General features: G+C 40.9%; 1 protein-coding gene across 1 annotated transcript in view; it reads right to left on the bottom strand.

The window, feature by feature from the left end:
- Window positions 1-19574, bottom strand: part of Enpp1 (ectonucleotide pyrophosphatase/phosphodiesterase 1) — a 53763-nt gene that overhangs the window by 25812 nt on the left and 8377 nt on the right. Inside the window, exons 2-6 of the mRNA XM_051175406.1 lie at window positions 7940-8012; window positions 6620-6736; window positions 5435-5560; window positions 3839-3899; window positions 1845-1942 (exon numbers count right to left, since the gene is read on the bottom strand). Coding sequence (XP_051031363.1) covers window positions 1845-1942; window positions 3839-3899; window positions 5435-5560; window positions 6620-6736; window positions 7940-8012 — 475 coding nt within the window. The remainder of the gene's footprint in view (window positions 1-1844; window positions 1943-3838; window positions 3900-5434; window positions 5561-6619; window positions 6737-7939; window positions 8013-19574) is intronic.

Here is a 19574-nt window from a genome sequence, read left to right on the forward strand (position 1 = left end):
ACCTCCTGGGGGCTAGGATTACATTTGTCCACCATCACGCCTGGTTTATGCAGTCCCAGGGATTCATCTCAGGCTTCATTCGTGTGGGCCAAACACTCTACCATCTGAGCCACACCTCCAGACCTTATTTTCTTTGTTATGAAAACAGTAAACTAGTGATTAAGCCAACATTTGCCTACATTTATCAATGGCATTAAGTTCTAGATGAACGGTTTGTAATAGCATGATGCTTAGTGACCAAATAGCTAAATTATAGGAAGTGTGAGGGAAAGAGACTACCTCAGCCAGATCTGCAAATGAAGACTAAGAAGAGGTAGCAGTTAAGGTGATGCTGCCCCAGACTAGAAAGCACAAACCAGCTATCCAGAAATAAGCTTATTAGCTACTCTGAAAGCAGAAGGCACATGAGTCACGGAGAGCTGAGGAGCTAGACACTGCTGATGGTGCCCTCCTGGGCTAGCCCTGTGTGTCACTCTTTGCACTGTCTACTGTTGGGGAGGGACCTACGATTGATGATTCCAGTATTTCAAATATATTACCTGAGAATATTCCCCAGATCTGTGAGTGACTGCATATGTATGGCCATCCTAAAGGCTCTGAATCACTAGCTTCAACTCCACCCCCACCCCTGACCACCACACCCCAGTTACCCAGTGCTGCAGTTTAAGCTAAATAAGCCTGGATTCAGTTAAAATGTCACACATAGGTGCTGACAGCTCCTTGACATTGAATTCAAGAGCCATGTCATGACAGGTACCATGAAGACAAGTTTCCTCAGGAAGGGACAAAGAGCTCGCTAAAACCTTCAAAGTCCACAGGCTGATTTATGTCAAGTGTCTGTCAGAAAAGATTATCCTCCAGGTACACATTAAAAACTTAAAATTTTAAATTAACACAGAATAATGATATGCATATGTGTTTACTGAGAGTAACTTTTATGTTTAAAACAGCATAATATATTTCTCTAGGAGATATTTTTGAATTCCAGTAGAGTACTTCAAACAATTGCACATTTTCTACTTATATTTGAGGCCCATGGAACACTACAGCAACTGTTAAGCACTAACAGCTAGCCAAGTCTTAATAGTTGTCACCATCCATATTTGTTTTCCCTCTTTCAATAATAATGCCATACCCGACTAAAAACAAGACTTAAAGCTTAAGTTTTAACATTAAGAAAAGACTACCTTGTTTCGTCAGTAATTTGGAGACTAGTTTTTCAATGAAAGCTTTAAGATAAAGAAATTGAAGGTGGGCCCAGATCTACATTCCTTTAACCTCGATACTTGGCAGGTGAAGGCAGGAAGATCAGGAACTCAAAGCAATCTTTAGGACACAATTTGTCTAAAGCTAGCCTAGGTTACACAAGACCTTGTCTCAAAAATAGAAAAGATGAAATTGTACAGATATTCAATTTGACCCAAATATATTCAATTTGCCCCCAATGATAGCAGAGGCCAGCTGGCCACTTCTGTAGTCTACATGAGTAGTATACTAGTTTTCACATTCTTCAGCTTTTGAGATTCTACTTAAACATGAATATTCAGGACACAAATAAGTGGGTATTTTTTCCATAAACCACAAAATTCTCAAAAATAATAAATATGCGTAGCATGGTCAAGGGTTAAGGTACTAGGAAAACTGGTTAAGTTGGAAGCATTTTCAGGGAAAATTTCCAGGATCTACAATATCAAGACCAGTGCTGTCACAGGTTTACTGCTAGGTAATGGAGAAGTTTGGTAAACCAGTGAGAGGCTTACATAGTACTTTTCCAAAAGAAGGCCGCCTCCCTCACCCATCGCCAAAGTCGTGACCCTCCAGGACTCAACTCTGAAGTTACTCACTCAGCTTGCTAATAACAGGAAGAAATCCACCCCAGGTGTGTAAATATTCAGCTCTGAATCCATCCAACGAAAATAAGAGAGTAGGAGGTGAGTCAAACCTGGTAAAGAGAAAAAGAAAGCTGTGTATGTAAAGGGGCAAAATGAAGACAGAGCCCATAAAGATGCTCTCCCTGGCTACACCAGAGGGGAGGCTCCTCACTGAGTCAGAGTGCATTTAGGTAGGCCGGAAAGTCAGCAAGAACACTCAAGCCAATGCCTTACATGCACTTATATTTATGTACAAATTTTATCAAGGAGTAATTCCCATGCATGTAGCATCAATAATACTTATAAAGGATCCATACCATTTTGAGCTACTACATAGAAACTTGCATCATGGTTCCCACCATTCTAAAAGATCAGTTAAATGTCATTGTCACATTATAGGATTTTCATACTTCCTATGAAAATAAATTCGAAAAATAGCCTTGTCTAAACTACATTTCCCCCATCAATTCCTTTTCTGAATAAACCTCTGCCTCCCCTTCAGTAGATGGTGCTTCATTAGTCATAAAATGTATGCTATGGTTTGGCCTCTGTTGCTTTCTTTTCATATGCTGATGAGTCTGACTAATGCTTAGCGAGTGCTCTCCCACTAAGCTGCATCTCTGGCCTTATTTAATTTTTAAGTTCAATATATTTTAAATAGGTAAGTACGTGGTGCAGAAGCTTGAGAAACATTGCATTAAACAATGAAATGATTTACAGCTAGGGATGTTCACAGAGAAAGACACAGAAGATGTGGGACACGGAAAGCCGAAGAGGACACTCCATACACTGGGTGCACTTGGCAAAAGAGAACAGTTATGGGTTCCAAAAAGCAGTCATGGCTCGGAAATCATGTTGCTTGTAGCAGGTAGGAAAGTTGCATTAGTGGATGACTGTGAACACACTTCCCACAGACAAGTTCTCAGTACTTTAAATCTGAGGGCAAATGCTTTCTTTATCTTAGCTTCTTAACCTTCCCATTGGAACCTCACAGCCAGACCTAAAAGTGACCACACTAAAGGAAGAGCTCTGTTCTACAGCCTTCATAATTACTCTGGAGAATATAGCTTCCCTGGGAAATCATAGTTAACTGTGTACAGGCTCAGCAAATGCACACAATTATGTCAATAAACAAGAAACAGAAAAGCAGGTTAGTGAACCACCAGGTAAATATACTGACATAAAATACCCAGAATAGTATGCTCTAAAGTATGGCAGGAGTTGTATTTGCCACTAAAGGACTTAAATTACGTTTTCAAACAATGATCAATGTTAAAGTAAAATTCAACAAGTCTAAAATTTTAAGATACCTTAGCATTAAGAAAATAAAAACAAAACAGCTTAGAGAGGAATCCCCCCCCCAAAAAAAAAAACTTGTGATGAAAAATTAGTTAGGTTAGGTTTAGTTTTTGTTGCCATTACTACTGTTTCAAGCCAAAAAGTTGTATGATAAATTACACAAGAACAAAATAAGCAAAAATACAGGTTTAATGTGTTTTAAAGTTTGGGAGGACATTATTTTATACTGGTAAAATATGTATTTCTTAACATAAATAGTTCAAAAAAGGACACAGACCAATTACAAAACCCATATAGCTTTCTCTCACAGATGTTATTTATTCAAAAAAATGTATGCAATTACTAAAAAAAATTTAAAAGAACTGTAATTTGCTACAAGTTCAAAATGAAAACTCCCAAAAGAGAGCCACAATATTTGCTTCCAAAGAAGGTTACAAATACCACACCACCAGCAGTCATGGATAACAAATGCTGTTACTCATGGTATGTCTCTTTCTCCTAGTTTCCAGAGTCATGTCATACCATACCAGCAGTGAATACAAGGTCCAGTGAAAGCTCATGTTTAGTCAGCCAACGATTTATTACTGTCTTTAATCTTAATTTAAAAGAAAAACAAACACCCTTCTAAAAAAGGAAAAAAATATGTATATCTCAGAATATGGTCTTACTCTGCTGGACACTGTGGCATATCGATGTTTTCACATGTTTCTTCTACCCAACTTTTCTTCTCTGGAATATTTTCAGAAAAATAAAATAAAGTGAGCACACTTCATAATGGCAGGAATGCAACGTTTATCAGATACAGCAACAAAGGCAACCAAACACACATCATGAGGAATGGAGAAACCAAAGTACATAACTGCAGTATTAAAAATATATTACTACTCCTCTGTCTCCGAATATTCTGCACCCATGAATTCGACCAACTGCAGACTGAAAGTATTTTTTGAATTATATCTGTATTGAACATTACAGTTCATCAACAGTGCCATATATACCAACTGTTTACATACCACTTACATTTTACAGGTACTGTAACTAGAGAGCATTTAAGGTATGCATGCACAGGTCCTGTGCAAATGCTATGGCATTTAATAGAAGGAACTTAGTGCCAATGGACTGGAGTATCCTCACAGGTTCTTCAAGTTGTCTCCATTGGATACAGGGACAAGTAGGCCATCTTTGTGACCCAACTAAGCCATCTTTGTGAGAACTGAGATATCCTTTTCCTTTTTCTAATTCTTAATAATTTCAAGCAGCATTGATAGCCTACAGCTACTCTATAAAATTGACACTTTGGTGTCTTAGTCCCCTCACATTTAGAGTTAGGTTCTGTTACAGATTTCAAGAAACCTTGTAATTTTTGAACAAAACACTGTTTTGTTCACTGTTATGCACACTTTGTGAAATTGGGTTGCCATGATTGGTGTAATAAAAAGCTCAATGGCCAATAGCTAGGCAGGAGGTATGTGTGGGACTTCCAGAGACAGAGACGATTCTGAGAAGAAGAAAGGCAGAGCCACCAGCCACACACAGAGGAAGCAGCGTGAGCAGTATGGAGAGATGAGGTAATGAGACACGACAGAATATAGATTCAAATAAGTACATTCATTTAAGTTATAAGAGCTAGTGAGACAAGCCTAAGCTAAGGCCAAGTTTTTATAATTAATAATAAGTCTCTGTGTCATTATTTGGGAGCTGGTGGTACAGAGAAAGGCTCGTTAGAAAACATTATAGTACTATCAGCATCCTGCAGAGTAATTTCAATGTCTGCAGCCATTCCACCCTGAATGCATGTGATCTCATCAAATCAATTTTACACCAGCTCTGGCACTGTATGGCAGACCCTGTTACAAGAAAACCTGAGACACAGAAGTCAGCCAGATCTGGAAGAGGATCCTTACACAACAAGTACAATATCAAGCATGAAAGCACTGCCTTAATGGCATGGGGAGGGTGGTGGTAAAAAAAGAATAGAAGAATGGCTGCAGGTAAAATAAGGTCAACCATGTATGGACAATAACTGTCATTAAGCTGGATGATGAATTACACATTCTTAATTCATGTATGCATTTGCCCCATTCTGCACTAAAAGTTTTTACAAATCTTTCTCAGCAAATATAACCAGCCCATTGATACAGCTGATACTGTGATGAAAAGAACTACAGCTGCTAGTATAAAAATTAATGCCTATGCAAAAGCCCCGGAAGGCCCTGGAAGATGCCAGGGTCCTAGAGATCCTGGTGGGTGTATGGAAGTCTGACCTTGGCACACAGAGCTGTAGTTGATGCAGCAGTCATTGTGAGTCTGGCAGTCATCCGAACAAGAGCACAGGAACCTGGTCAATCTCTTCTCACCGCATCTGAACTTGTTGCAGGTCCATGTGAATGCTAGAAGCCAACATTAAAGAAATACGTTTATAATTCAAATCTGACACATCCACAGAAGTATCAAAATCTTGGACAGGAGGCTGAGGGTCAAAAACATATTTTATAACTGAGTCCCGAGATTCCACCTCCCCTAAGCCAGTCTGAACTAACAGCTGGCAAACATGCAGGCAGCCAACATTATTATTTCACTAGAAACCTGGGATTTCATTGTTTTTAAACTGGGACACATTTCCGTTATTGTACAAACATAAGAAAACCTTGGCTGGCCCCACAAGTGAGAGTCAGGGTTCTCAAAGTTTAATATAAAAGCATGCATGGCAATAAACAACTATAACCTGACCAGTATTCCCCCCAGAAGCATATGCAGGAGAATGCTAAATTGGAGGCAAGCCAAGGTGTGTGTGTGCGTGTGTGTGTGTGTGTGTGTGTGTGTGTGTGTGTGTGTGTGTGTGTGCGCGCGCGTATGTGCATTTGATCCCTTCCTTATCTGAATCTTATCTCAATTTCTTCTGTTTTGGTGGGTTTATTTTTAAAATGTTCAGTAATTCACTGAATATTATGGGAATATTCTTCTTGTAATAGGTCCCTAATGAAAACATTCACACATTTTAAGAATCCTTTTAGGACTTAGTTTAAATGTAAATTAAGGCACAGAGGTTTTAGCATCCATGAAAAACAGACACAATTCTGTTAGCCATAAAACATTTAATAAAGATGAATTAAGCAAATATTTTCCCTATACAGTAGAAAACACATAGATTCTAATTTAGAAGAAACAAAAAACAAAAAACAAAAGATGCTGAGCATGATGGAGTAAGTCTTTGAGCTTACTCAAAGGCAGGTGGATCTCTGTGAGTCCATGCCAGCCAGAACTAATTAGTGAGACCTTGTCTCAAAAACTAGGTGATAAATAAATAGATAGACAGACAGACAAATAGAATAAATTTACATCTAGAAAAAACATTGAGTTAGTCAAATCACAGACCTGGAAGATACACAAATTCCCTGTGGTCTTTTCCTGGTGCCTGTGACCCTCCCCACCCCCACCGCCACACTTACTTGGCTCCACACAGGTCTCCTGGAAATCCAGACAGCAGTTCCCAAGGCTGATACAGGAACTGTCACAACGACAGTTGCCGAATGTCCTCTCATAGCAGCGGCCTTTGCAGCTTTTTACTGAAAATTATGAATCAGTTAGGGGCTGCCAATCCCAAAATTCCAAAGCATGCACCAGCTAAGTCACCCCTGAGTCAAGATGCCATCGTGGAGAGTAACCCACTCCTGCTGCTTAGAAACCAGGCAATCTCACAAGGAGAAACAATGATTTCTCTAGCACGGTCTGAAGAAAGGAGGTGAAATGACTCTACTTCATGTGTGGCTACATAGGTGAACACAAAAGCCTAAGTTTTCGCTTATCTAAGGTGTCCTAGGCCAGGAAAATTGGCGTGTTTCAACCAATCAATAAACATTTTAGAAGAGCAACAGTACAATAACAGGGTAGTTGAACAGGTCACAAATGTATTCAATTCTGAAAAGTGAATCACCAAACAAACTATGTGGGGTAAAGGAAGAGACACTTCAGAATCAGAAAAATGACCACTGAAATTGCATGTGGTTCACTTCCTTTATCTATATGCTGATTTTTTCATGCTGAGTAGACCCTGATCTTGACACCGGGAAAATTCAACTAGAAGTGTGATGGTTTCATTTCTATTTTGAAACTAGTCATGGCAAAGAAATCTAAAGCCTCTGAGAATCTGGTAACCCAGAATGTTAACTTGTCTCCTAGTAACCTCTCCTTTAGCAACCAACTCCTTGGAGCTTAGGGCACAGCATCCCAGTAATCCTCAGAAAGCTAGAGAGAGAGGACCACAGGCATCATACAGAAGCCTCTGGTCGTGCCCTCACGGTTTTGTGTGTTTATTTGTTTTCTTGGTTGTTGGGGGGTTGGTTATTTTGGTCATAGGCCTTATTCTACATTTTAATATAAGATTTTATAGCCAAAATACATTTTATGGCTAAAATAAGATAGGACTTCAGGAAACGATTTTAAACCAGCACCAAATTTATTAAATTCTCAATGTCTGTGGAGTATACACAGGACTTGGAGATTACAGTGGTCTCAATTACACTGTAATGCTGAATAGACACACATACAACACACACATATACACACAGACCACACAAATGCAAGTGTACACATATTGACACACAGACATACATATATACATACACATGCATGTACATATACACCCAGATGTAAGTGTACACACATGCACACAAGAGATACACACAGTTGTGCACGTGCACATGCACGCGCACACACACATAAAAAGCATAGAGACACACAGATATACCGTACTCTACAGTATTAATTACCTTCTTTAGAACAGCTTGGTTTCAACCCAAATATACAACCGAGAATTATTGTTAGCACACATACTGACAAAACCTGTAAGGAGAGAAAAAGACTATTAGATTCTTCCCAAATCTTTCCATTTCCCCTAAGTTCATTCTTCTTAGTAATTATGACTTTGCTAGTGAAGGTATTCCCAGATGTGGCAGCTGGTCACAGGGACAGGTTCACTTTTTGAACATTTCAAACCATATATTTGTCATTTATATATGCTATTCAGAGAGTGTGACAAATGTCGGTGACAAACTTACTTAGATGTCAGCAAATTTCTGAATCGTCCAAAGTTAATGTAATGAGGAAAACACTTGGCTACACAAAGAAATTATCCAGAAAAAAAAATGGTTACCTTTAAAGAGGAAAATCTATTAAGATATGCAACTCCCTCCTGAAGTCTACAGACGTTCTAGACCTCTCTTAGTTATTCCCTAGCAAAACTAAAGTGAACACAGCACCTTCAGATGTATTGTAGGTCATGGGATGACCACAGAAGGGAAGAGGACCATATTCCAGACCTGAACATTGCTGTGAGCTGGCTCTATGAGCTGAGGTGGTGGCTTAAGAGCTCTGAGCACCTGCTTATTCATCTATGAAGCTAGACAGCTGAGCTACACCAATCTCTCATTGTCCTTCCAGTGTTAATATTTTCCCACCTTCTCCCTCCCCATGATTCTCACCTTTAACATTTAAAAGTAAGTAGACAGAGCTTGCATCGTCCAAGGCCAATGAAACTTTTGAGAGGCAGAAGATAAATCAGAAAAAAAATCCACAAAACAATCCTTTTGGTTTATTTATTTATTTATTGTTTTACAGCTGGCATTTTCTTCAAAGCACCCTGGAATATCAGTTTACAGGGCATTCAGCAAAACATTCACCGAGAATATATCATTGTGTTCTCTCATCCAGGACATACGACATCTTTGCATGTGTCCATGTGGTATATTCTAACTGTCAGCTATAAGAGTAGTCATGGGCTTGCAGACTTCCTGGCATAGTACTGTAGTGCTTACATTCAAGGAACCCTTGGCAGCAGCCTAACACCACATCCCAGTGCCTGGACCACTCACCTCACGGTATCATCACAAGAAAGGAGAGTGTAGTTCAATTAGATATTTTGAGAAAGATCACATAACTTTAAGACATTATATTGTCATGACTGTTTTATTATTATTTTGATGTTATTTTATCAGTTTTGATATAAATATGTGTCTATTTTTAAAATTAGACTTTAATAGTTGGATAGAAAAAATATTATATATGCATACATACATACATGCATACATACACACGTATATATGAGAAGAGACAGAGAGACCAGAACTACCCTCAGTGTTAGATATCCACTGAGGGTCTTGTATATATTTTGTACAAAGGGGAACTATTACCATGTCCATAAAAATGGGGAATTGTCATATGAAGATATGAATAGAAAGTAAATAAGGACAAATGGACAAGATGAGGCATCAGAAATGAGGACTAACAGAATTCTCTGGAATTCCTAATGGGTATATAAACGTGATTGTACAGAAAGGCAATAAGTATATATCTATTCAAAACATCAACATTTCTTTTGCTATGAACTATCCATATAAATACAGAAGCTAATAGAACTATTCCATTTTTCATACACTGTCATTTCAAACTTTAAAACAATGGAAAGTGGAACTTTGTTTTGTAGGATCTAGCTATAACAGTTTGAACAGTACTTATACACTTACTTCCCTCTCACGTATCACATAACTTAAAAAATTCAGGTCCTTTCTGTGCTATGAAGAGTGATTTTCCTTTTAAAGTTCGGGTTGCAATCCTATTGTAACCTTTGCACTTCACGAGTTTACTGTCACTTCCCCTAGGAAATCCCCATGCTACTGCCAAAGCCACTCTCCTCATGTATGTCCATAAAGCAGCCTTCACTGCATTCCTCTGGCTTTCTATCTGCAGCCACTAAACTGCTAACATCAATATTCCCATAGTATGCCACATCTGCCAAATCTCCACTTATAATTTGTTTGAATTTCAATTTCAGCATCATCACTTTTCTGTTTATCTCTGCACATCACTCTTTTTGTCCATCAACTGCCTCTTCAGTCATCCACTGTTATAAAATGTCATGTCGGCACAACACTGACTGGCAGGGTAGCAGTACAAACACATGTTGCTGTCTGTGTACAACAACTGACTAAGAGGTGCCTGTCCAGCAATCATTGACAGACTCTGAAATCCATGATAGGACTGCCTAGTACTGATATACACCTGTTATTCACACAGTGATCTATGCACCGCTGAGATGGCAACGAAGTTTGGATTTCATGCAATTGGTCAGGGTTAATAGACCTAAAAGTCTAACCATGATGTTAAAAAGCTGTGTCATTTAATTAAACAGTGGCAAGGGAAATTGTACATATCAGAGAACCAGGATAAGCAGCACAACCTATACAAACTGACATGCAGGCAACCACTGTCTAAGCTTCAAAACTGAACTCAACAAACAAAATGCAGAAACTGGTTTGCAAAAGTCATGTTTTGTTTTCCTCTCTACTAGGGAAGCATCTTGGGGAGTTAGCCTTAGAAACAAACATGGCAGAAGACCGAGCTAAATAAGCAAAGGCAAAACACTCACACATACACAAGAGCCTGGGGCAATAAGAATGTGGAAGGGAATCAGCTAAAGTCTTGCCTGAGCAAGAAGCATCATTGGTCATGAGGAAGTCACAGCAGGACTCTGATGTCCTGGAAGGGATGCGTGGATACAGTCCATGCCATGGGAAAGGGTGTCAGTAAATGCAGAGATGATGACGACTAAATGATCAGGGACAAAGAGGGAGAGACCCAGGGTTCTGGCAACCCAGCTTGACCTATCTAGATTACAATGGACCTAAATGGTATGAGGGTCTAGGAAGTGGGTGGGAAATATGGATGAACACTTGGCACAGCCTAGGAATGAGAACCAGAGAATCAACAAAGTAGAGTCATGTGGGTGGAATAGCTAAATAGGACCAAGTAGACATGGGTATGTGTGTGGGAGAAAGGGAAGGAAAAGAACGGGATGGAGAGAGTTGATAGCCAGCAAGCATTTAAACTATGCCCTTTTAACCGTGTAAGGAGTGACTATGGTACGCGCAGCTCCCCATCCTCTTGCTAATTAGCAGAAGGCACATGCTTTGGTTCTTATAACTTCTTCTTCACTGTCAAAAATGAAGTTGCTTGCATTTCTATTTTATAACATAATGTGTAGCACACAATTAAAGCATAACAACAAAATAAACATTCTTCGTGTATCCTTTTAGCCACAAGAAAGAAAAGAAGAAAGAAAGGAAGGAAGGAAGGAAGGAAGAAACAAACTGGCAGTATCTATTATTATAACATGCTCAATTGAGATCATTTTAGTGGGAAATTTCCCCTGGACATTTCAGAACTGTGAATTCTGATCAGTCTGGCTTTTCTTCTCAAAGTAGTTTAATCCGATGTCAAAGTCCACCAAGCATTTACTTTAAATAATTTTTATCATGTGTATGAAGTGTATCACCTGCATGTATGAATGTGCACCACATGCATGCCTGGTGCTCACAGAGGCCAGAGAGAACACCAGACCCTTGGAACTAGAGTTCCTTATGGCTGGGGACACCATGTGGGTGTTGGGGACTGAACCCAAGTCCTCTCGAAGACAAATATGAATTCATAACAACTGAGCCACCTCTCCAGACCTTCACCAAGCTTCATTTATCTCTGAAACAATTTGGACACTTTTATATTTTGACATTTGCTTGAAAAATGTAGAAAAATAAAATAAACTTATCCTGGAAAGCTGAGACATGTGAAGCAAAAGCAACGCTGTTGAAATGTTTTGCCTGTATGTTAAGGATATCTGTTTTTTAGATTCCTGCTTGTTTAGTTAGGGCCCTTAACTAAATCATTAGTTTTTCTTTGACATTAAGTGAGACAGAAGACATGGGCATTTTCCAAACCTCATTTTTCTCACACTATATTATTTTATATTACATTCATCTATTATTTGCGGTGTGTGTGTGCATGTGTGCATGTGTGCATGTGTGTACATGTCAGAACTTGTCAGATCAGTCCTTAACTTCTACATTTGGGTCTTTAGAACCAACCTCAGGTCATTAAGCTAGGCAGCAAATGCCTGTACCTACTGAGCCATCCTATCAGCCCCACATTAGCATATTTTAATTTGCATTGCTAGTGACTGCCCAAATGTATGCATTCCCTGCACTGATGGCCAGAGAGGCCATGAAAGCAACTCTGAACTATGAAGAAATAAAATGTGGGGCAGCGGACATTAAAATAAATTAATGCAACAGAATTTGACAAGAGCTACGGTAGAAAAATACAAAATCTGCTGACATGCTAGCAGCACTATGGAGATTCAAAAAGAAGAGCTAACAAAAGGCTACACAAAGATTTCCTTCTCTGTCAATAAACAAATGTTCAACTGTCTTCCGTGTGTGATGAAATTAGGTCTAGTGAAGAGGAAAAACAAACAAACAAAAAGAAGACATTGTACTGAAGTCCCTATCTCAGAGCATATGGTCTAGTGAGAACATCTCTGAAATGTAGCCTTACATCAATGAGAAAGATGTGAACTGGCAAGAAGCAACCTGACAGTTAACCAATATAATCACAATGCATGCTGCAGTGTTTCCCGCAGTTCTGTGAAGGTATAGAAGGGAACATGAAATCTGATAAATTAACCACAATAATGTCTGTCAGGATCATGGACTTAATTGCAAAAGTGGCAAGACCAAAACCAAGTCAGTATTGGGCACAGGGGTTATAGAAGAAGCCTGGAAGGTGAAAAAATCCTGAAGCCTTTAACTGTGGAAGTAACATAGAAAGACTCTTCTAGAAACTTCCAGAAAGATTTTCTGGCAGCATCCTGGGAGGTTGCAGTATGAGTTCACATGGTAGACTAGATCTTGGCTTGGCTACTTCCTTTGGAAGCAAGCTGCTCTTTACTCCTCTGGATCAGAGTCTCCCCTCTTAGGTTACAGCAGCCCAGACCACAGACATGACTTTGTTTATTTGCCAGTCTCAGACTAACTGTGAGTTCCAGGCAACTATAGACATATTTATTTACTTCTGTGCTTTCCACATCTAACAAGGAGCCTTGCACATATTAGTCCTTCAACAAATAAACCTTGAGTTGAAAACCGGGAAGCAGTGAGTGAATTGAAACATAATTTTGGGAAAGAAGCAGAAATCCCCCACATTTTCCGCATTTGACTCTTGATCCAGTTGGTCCATTAGTTAAGTGTCTTTATGCCTGATTCACATAAAGATACCAACAATAAATACATACCAAAAAAATCAGGCAATAGGTGACTGTTGTATTTGGAATCCCAATGTGATAGTTGACAAAAATGCTGGTATTTTATGAGATGGATTAAGGAACTGCATTGATAATCAGACCTCTAACCTTGGCCAAGCCGTGTGCTTTCTGGAGAAAGAAGTTAAAAGAAAAGAAAAAGAAAAACCCCAACTCTGAGAACTTAGACCTCAGCAGCATGTTAGTTTTCTAAGGACTTCCTTAGAAGTGGATGGCAACTAGACTGAAGTAAATGCAACTTCCTGGCATACAAAGGCAGACTGAAAGTTACCATTTTATTAAAGAGCTTCTAAATATTGTGAAGTCCAAAGCATATATTATACTTCGCTTCTGAAGTTCCCGAGTCTGTTGATAGCCATATCTCTTCAGTTGTATTTGACTTATCTGTATATCCACCTGCCCCCAGAAACTACAGTGGAATTGTATGGAAAGGAACTTCTTAATGGAAATGGGGGAAGAGGCTGCAAGCCTGAACAGGCACATCCCACAGGTACACAGCTCAGACTCAGTAGATATCCCATCAAACACAACACAGAAAAGCACACTCCTGCCTGACAAAAAGAGCCGCAGCTGCACACAAGACTGTTCAAGACCAATTTGCTTAATTGGCACGTCCCAAACATTTCCTGAGCAACATGAGGTGCTAGAGACAGGACAGGGAACAAAACCAAGTCATTGCCCTCTGTGATGTACATTATTTATTGCCCTCTGTGATGTACATTATTCATTGCCCTCTGTGATGTACATTATGGCGACTGTAGGACTGAGAATGTCTCCTAGTCTCACTAGGGTTTCTAGCTTCTGTTTGGTTTCATTTTTCTATCTATGGAAGGACCAAGCAGTGCCTGGGGCTAGAGGTAAACCAGTGATCCCACTGGGAACATCCAAGTTGCCAAGAGAAAACCACATCACTCAGAGATTCTTCAAAAAAAAAAAAAAATCTGCCATACTGTTATGACCATGGAACAAAGTGGGGTTGGTTGACATCCTTCCTAGCTCCTGTGTTACAATAAATAAATAAACAAACAAATAAAAAGCCACACACATTTTCAAAAGAACAAATGAGATGAGAAAGGAGAATGAAACTTTTTGTGACTAAGACACAAAACAAATCCTTAAATTATTGAGTCGACACACTCAAATTGTTCAGGGTCACTGCTGACTGAGTCTTGAACCTTCTCCTAAGGGGAAAGAAAGATAATAATATCTTTAACTTTTCCAAGATAACAGCTCATGAGTGAAGACAGTAGAGACAAAGCCTACAAGGCAACTGGAATCTGGCAACAGGAATTCCAATGCACAGTACTTAACTGACAAAACACAGCCCAGAACTGGCTGGACTATCCTGGAAGACAGAGGGTTCTATGGGATCCCTCTATAAACTAAAATGAAGACTCAGCAAAGGCTTTTGGCACCTTGGATACTTCAGCCAACACCTACTTCATTATGTCTCTGCGTTTCAATGAACTACCGTGGTAAATAAGCACTTGAAGAAAGGACTCAAAGTGCTCTCAGAAAACCAGCTGGAGAAGGATGGGTTAAAGTAAAATACCAAATTTAGAGGCTGGCATTAAAAAAGATGAACAATATAGTTTACATTATAAGGAAATTCTTCAAATTACAGCCATCCTTAGTGAACACAGCTCAGAAATGTGAGCAGCCACAAAGGCCACTGCAAACTTCAAACCTCTGTCCTGAATTAAAACATGAAGTACACTTAGGATGTGATTTGATGGCCCTGAGCAAGACTCACCCTCTGCCATCCCGCCTGGTGAAATGCAGGGCTATCTATGAATCTACTCTTCCCTGACAACTCCATCTCTTACATCTTGTAACAGAGAAGACTCTTTGAATATGGGCCACTGGAGTTAACTCTGATGCCTCAAGCACCAGACCTGGCATGGAAGAGAAAGGTCAGGAACTCACCTTCGCCATGTCCTTCAAATGAGAGCTCTATCAGGACAATCTGCAGATGAACCAATTTATCTAGGGGAGCGCTCTCTTCTTGTGTTCACTCACTTGTGTTTAATTGGTACCCAGTATCGTCAAAGGAAAGAATAAGTGGTATCTACAGCTTCTGCCTCAGTGAGCAAAGAGCTCCTCCAGTACCCTACCATGTGTTCTCACGGGCCATTTCTCTCTGAAGTTAAAGGCCAAAGAAGGAAATGTCCATCTGATAGCATAAAGTAATGGCTCTGCTCAGCTTTGATGTCGACTTCCCGCCATGACTTGTACGCCTTCTCTCAAGCTTGAGGCCCAGGCATCACAAAAGTGTGTCAAGGGCACAAAACCCCACAAAGGCAAAGTAGGACCAATCTTCAAAAGGCTAGAGGGCACACCACGGCTGCAGCCTCCCACAGGAGAACTTTAGTTTACACCCACAAGGGATGGATGCCCAGGAGCAATCATGGAATCATTAAATCACCAGTGTGTTGGTTCTTGCTCTGATTGTGTAACTGCCTTTTGTCTTGTGCTTCTGAAGAAGGACAATCTATTAAAAAGAGAAATGTGGGGATGACAAGATAGCTCCGCAGGTAAAGGCACAACACTTGATAATCTGGCAGACGGAGAGAACTGATGCTCACTTCCCTATGCTCTGACTTCCCGATGCACACCGTAGCATGTTAGTGTCCCCTACACACAAATAAATAAACCAATGTAACATTTTTAACACAGTGATCGTTTTTAAAAAGTGCCCAGTAGAAGGGATGCCCTCTGGGGGGGGGGGATGGAGAAAATACTTAAAGATTGAAAATGAGAGGCTAAAGAGATGGATCAGTGACTGAAATCGTGTGACCTACCCTTGCCTAATGGTAGATGGTAAAACACTCCTGCAGTCCTACCCTAGAGGAGGTCAATCGGGAGTGTTGCTACAGAAGGAGGCCAGGGTTACCGCAGCATACAAACTTGCTGGGTGTCCACGATCATCATATTCACAGTAGATGTTCCCCCTTTTGTCAGAGTTCAAACATAGCTGTCCATGCCTCAATCATGCATGAAGTGAAGTCTCCAGAGACATCTCCAAAAAAGCCAAGGTAGGAAGGAGGGTAGCTGGGTCCAGGGAGCTTCCAGACAGCTGAACACAGAGGTTTCTGGTAAGTAGAGCACAGAATCCTCACCCCCTTCTCACACACCTAGCTTCGTGCATCTCTTCCTCCACACCCTTTTGCAACATCCTTTATAATAGCCATAAATGTGTTTGTTTGAGAGATGTGAGCCCTATGAGAAACTGTCTGAAGACAAGGAGACTGGGAGAACCCTGACTCACTGCCAGCCAGTCAGAAGTACAAGGCAAAAGCACTTGTGAATTTTGGAGACTGCGCCTCCAGGCTGTGAATCTGATGCCAGCTCCAGGTAGGCACAGTCAGAACTAACCTGAATAAGAAGAAGCTCAGGCAGATGTCTGTGACCAGGGAAGTCCTCACAGCTCTCACAGCTGTGGAGTAAAAGAAAACTCTTCCATACTGATTGTTGCGGTGTGAAAATGGAGGGGAAAGATACTTGGTTTTTTCCAACGTAAGTGGAAATAAAGACATCATGGTAAATTCACACAATGTGGAATACCACCTACCCCTTTAAAATTATTATTTATACTACTGGAATGCATGCCCTTAACCCCCACCACCACCACCCCTGCCAGGCCAGGTGGTGGCGAATGCCTTTAATCCTAGCACTCCACCTGGGGGGGGGGCAGAAACAAGCAGATCTCTGTAAGTTCAAGGCCAGCCTGGTCCTGTCTACAAAGGGAATTCCAGGACAGCCAGAAATACACAGAGAAACTCTGGCAAAAAAACAAAACAAAAAAGAAAAACAAAACCCTTCCATCCCCACCCTGCCCCATGTAAATACTTCCATGGAATAAAGCAGTTCCTCTCCTACCAGGCAGGGAGGAACCCCAAACTACCTGTGCCTAGAGACCACACTTGGAGACACTTAACACTTCAGGAAGAGGGCACACCCAGTCAACCCCTAGGTCCTCTGTGTCCGGACACTGCAACATGGGTTCTATCTAACTGCTGCATGAGGGACCAGAAATGCATTTACTCAGCCTACCCTTTCCTGGACTCTCCACTCACCAAACACCAGCCAACCCTTTCCTGGCTTCCCTACCCGCCAAACACCACGGGAGAGTTGGGTATGTGGAGCTGTTTACCACATGCTGAGAAGAGATAAATATACAGTGCTCGCTAGTTTTATGTCAACTTGACACAGTCCTCTGAGAGGGAATGCCAATTGAGAAAATGCCTCCATAAGACCGGGCTGGACGCATGCCTGTACGGCTTTTTCTTAGGTTAGTAACTGTTGAGGGAGGACCCAGCCCATGATGGGCCATGCTATCCCTGGGATGGTGGTCCTGGGTTGTATAAGAAAGTAGGCTAAGCAAGTCATGGGGAGTAAGCAGCACCCCAACATGGCCTCTGCATCAGCTCCTGCTTCCAGGCCCCTGCCCAGTTTGAGTTTCTGCCTTGGCTCCCTTCAATGGACTATGTGTGATCCAAGCCAAAGAACTGAGTTGCTTTTGATCATAGTGTTTCATCACAGCAATAGTCACTCTAAGACACACACACACACACACACAGAGAGAGAGAGAGAGAGAGAGAGAGAGAGAGAGAGAGAGAGAGAGAGAGAAAGAGAGATCCAAATAATTTATAAAGATATCCCATCATCAAGATGAAATGCGGCCAGGTATGGTGGCAAATATAATCCCAGCACTTGGGAGGGAGAAGGTAACATACAACTTCCTTCCAAGGGAATAATTTGAAAAGGGACGACAACATAGAGTATCTTAACGGAAAACCAAAACCGACATCAGCCAGGCAAACAAGGTTAGTATCATCAAGGGTAAGCCACACTAATAACACATTTCTTTATGTAATGTACAGAACAACTTTACTCCTTCAGTCTGCCTCCCCAAACTACACCACACATGTCTAATCATGAGGAAAATATCAGGAAAGTCCTAAATGGGAGCAGCAATTCCCACAGCTGCTGCTTGATCTCCCTTTTGTGATTCTTGGACAGCCATCTAGGCCCCTGGGTGTGGTCTAGAAGAACAAAGCATCTTTCTGGTGCTCGTGCAGGGCTAGAGTCGAGACTGTTAAGCAGTAGTACTGCTCACCCAAGGAACTCAAATTCTCGGTGAATACATCACAAACCATCACTGGAACAATAAACACAAAATTAGCATCTGAGGTTTATCAGGTATAAAGGTGGCACCTCTTTATAGAGGTGAAGAAACAAAGACACAGGAAAGTTGGGGTCTTGCCCAGAACACACAGCAGTTATTGGAAGAGGTAAGATCAACACCCCAGCAGTCTGGTTCCAAAGTCTGCCCCCTCACTGCTAAGTTAGAGGCTTCCAAATGACTCAATAGCAATGCAATGGTTTAGGGACATGGGGGACAGGCCAAAGTCAAGCAAAAGAATGTTTTATGTGAGAGTTTACCCTGAGGTAGATCCCGGGAAGATGGTGTTAAGTGAGGAAAGAAGATGGGAAGAACCCTGCAGGGAGAGAGAAGCAGCCTCTGGAAAGTGCCAGCAACCCTGTGAAAAATCTAGACATGGTACACGCTTGTAATCTCAGGGCTGAAGGGGTGGGGACACACAGAGATTCTTGGGTTCCAGAGAGAGACCCTGGCTCAAAAAAAAAAACAAAACAAAAAAACAAAACAAAACAAAACAAAACCAGGTGTGACCAGCCAGCTGGTCCAGCAGATAGAATTGCCTGCAGCTCAGACTGTCGACCTAAATTCTGTCCCTGATATGGTTGAAGGAGAGAACAGATTTCAGGAAGGTGTCCTCTGACCTTCACACGTGAGCAGTGGCACACACACAAGAATACAACCACAGGGAAGGAAAATAAAATAAAACAGGTAAGTTTAGTAAAAACCATTTTTAAAAAAATGACTGGCTCCTGAAGACTGACATTTAAGAATGACTTCTGACCTCACTATGCCTGTGCATACACATGTTCACTATAACACATAAAGATACAATGTACACATACACATGTATACATAAAGATAGAAAAAAGTATCTCTTAGCCAAGGGTAATGGAAAGTTGTGTGAACAGAGCTGGGACATTTGGGGCAGACATCTTGACTCTGACTCTAACTGACAAAGATCCCAAAGAGAAAAGACAAACCAATGCTACACATCAAGGCCAGGGTGGGAGGTCAGATTGCCAACCTAGAAGTTTGCTCAAGCTTACCTCATGGTGTTGTGTCAATTGAAGAACTCAGATGGGAATGTAACAAC

The sequence above is a fragment of the Phodopus roborovskii genome, unplaced genomic scaffold (genome assembly GCF_943737965.1).
Source record: "Phodopus roborovskii unplaced genomic scaffold, PHOROB, whole genome shotgun sequence".
NCBI classification, from domain to species: Eukaryota; Metazoa; Chordata; class Mammalia; order Rodentia; family Cricetidae; genus Phodopus; species Phodopus roborovskii.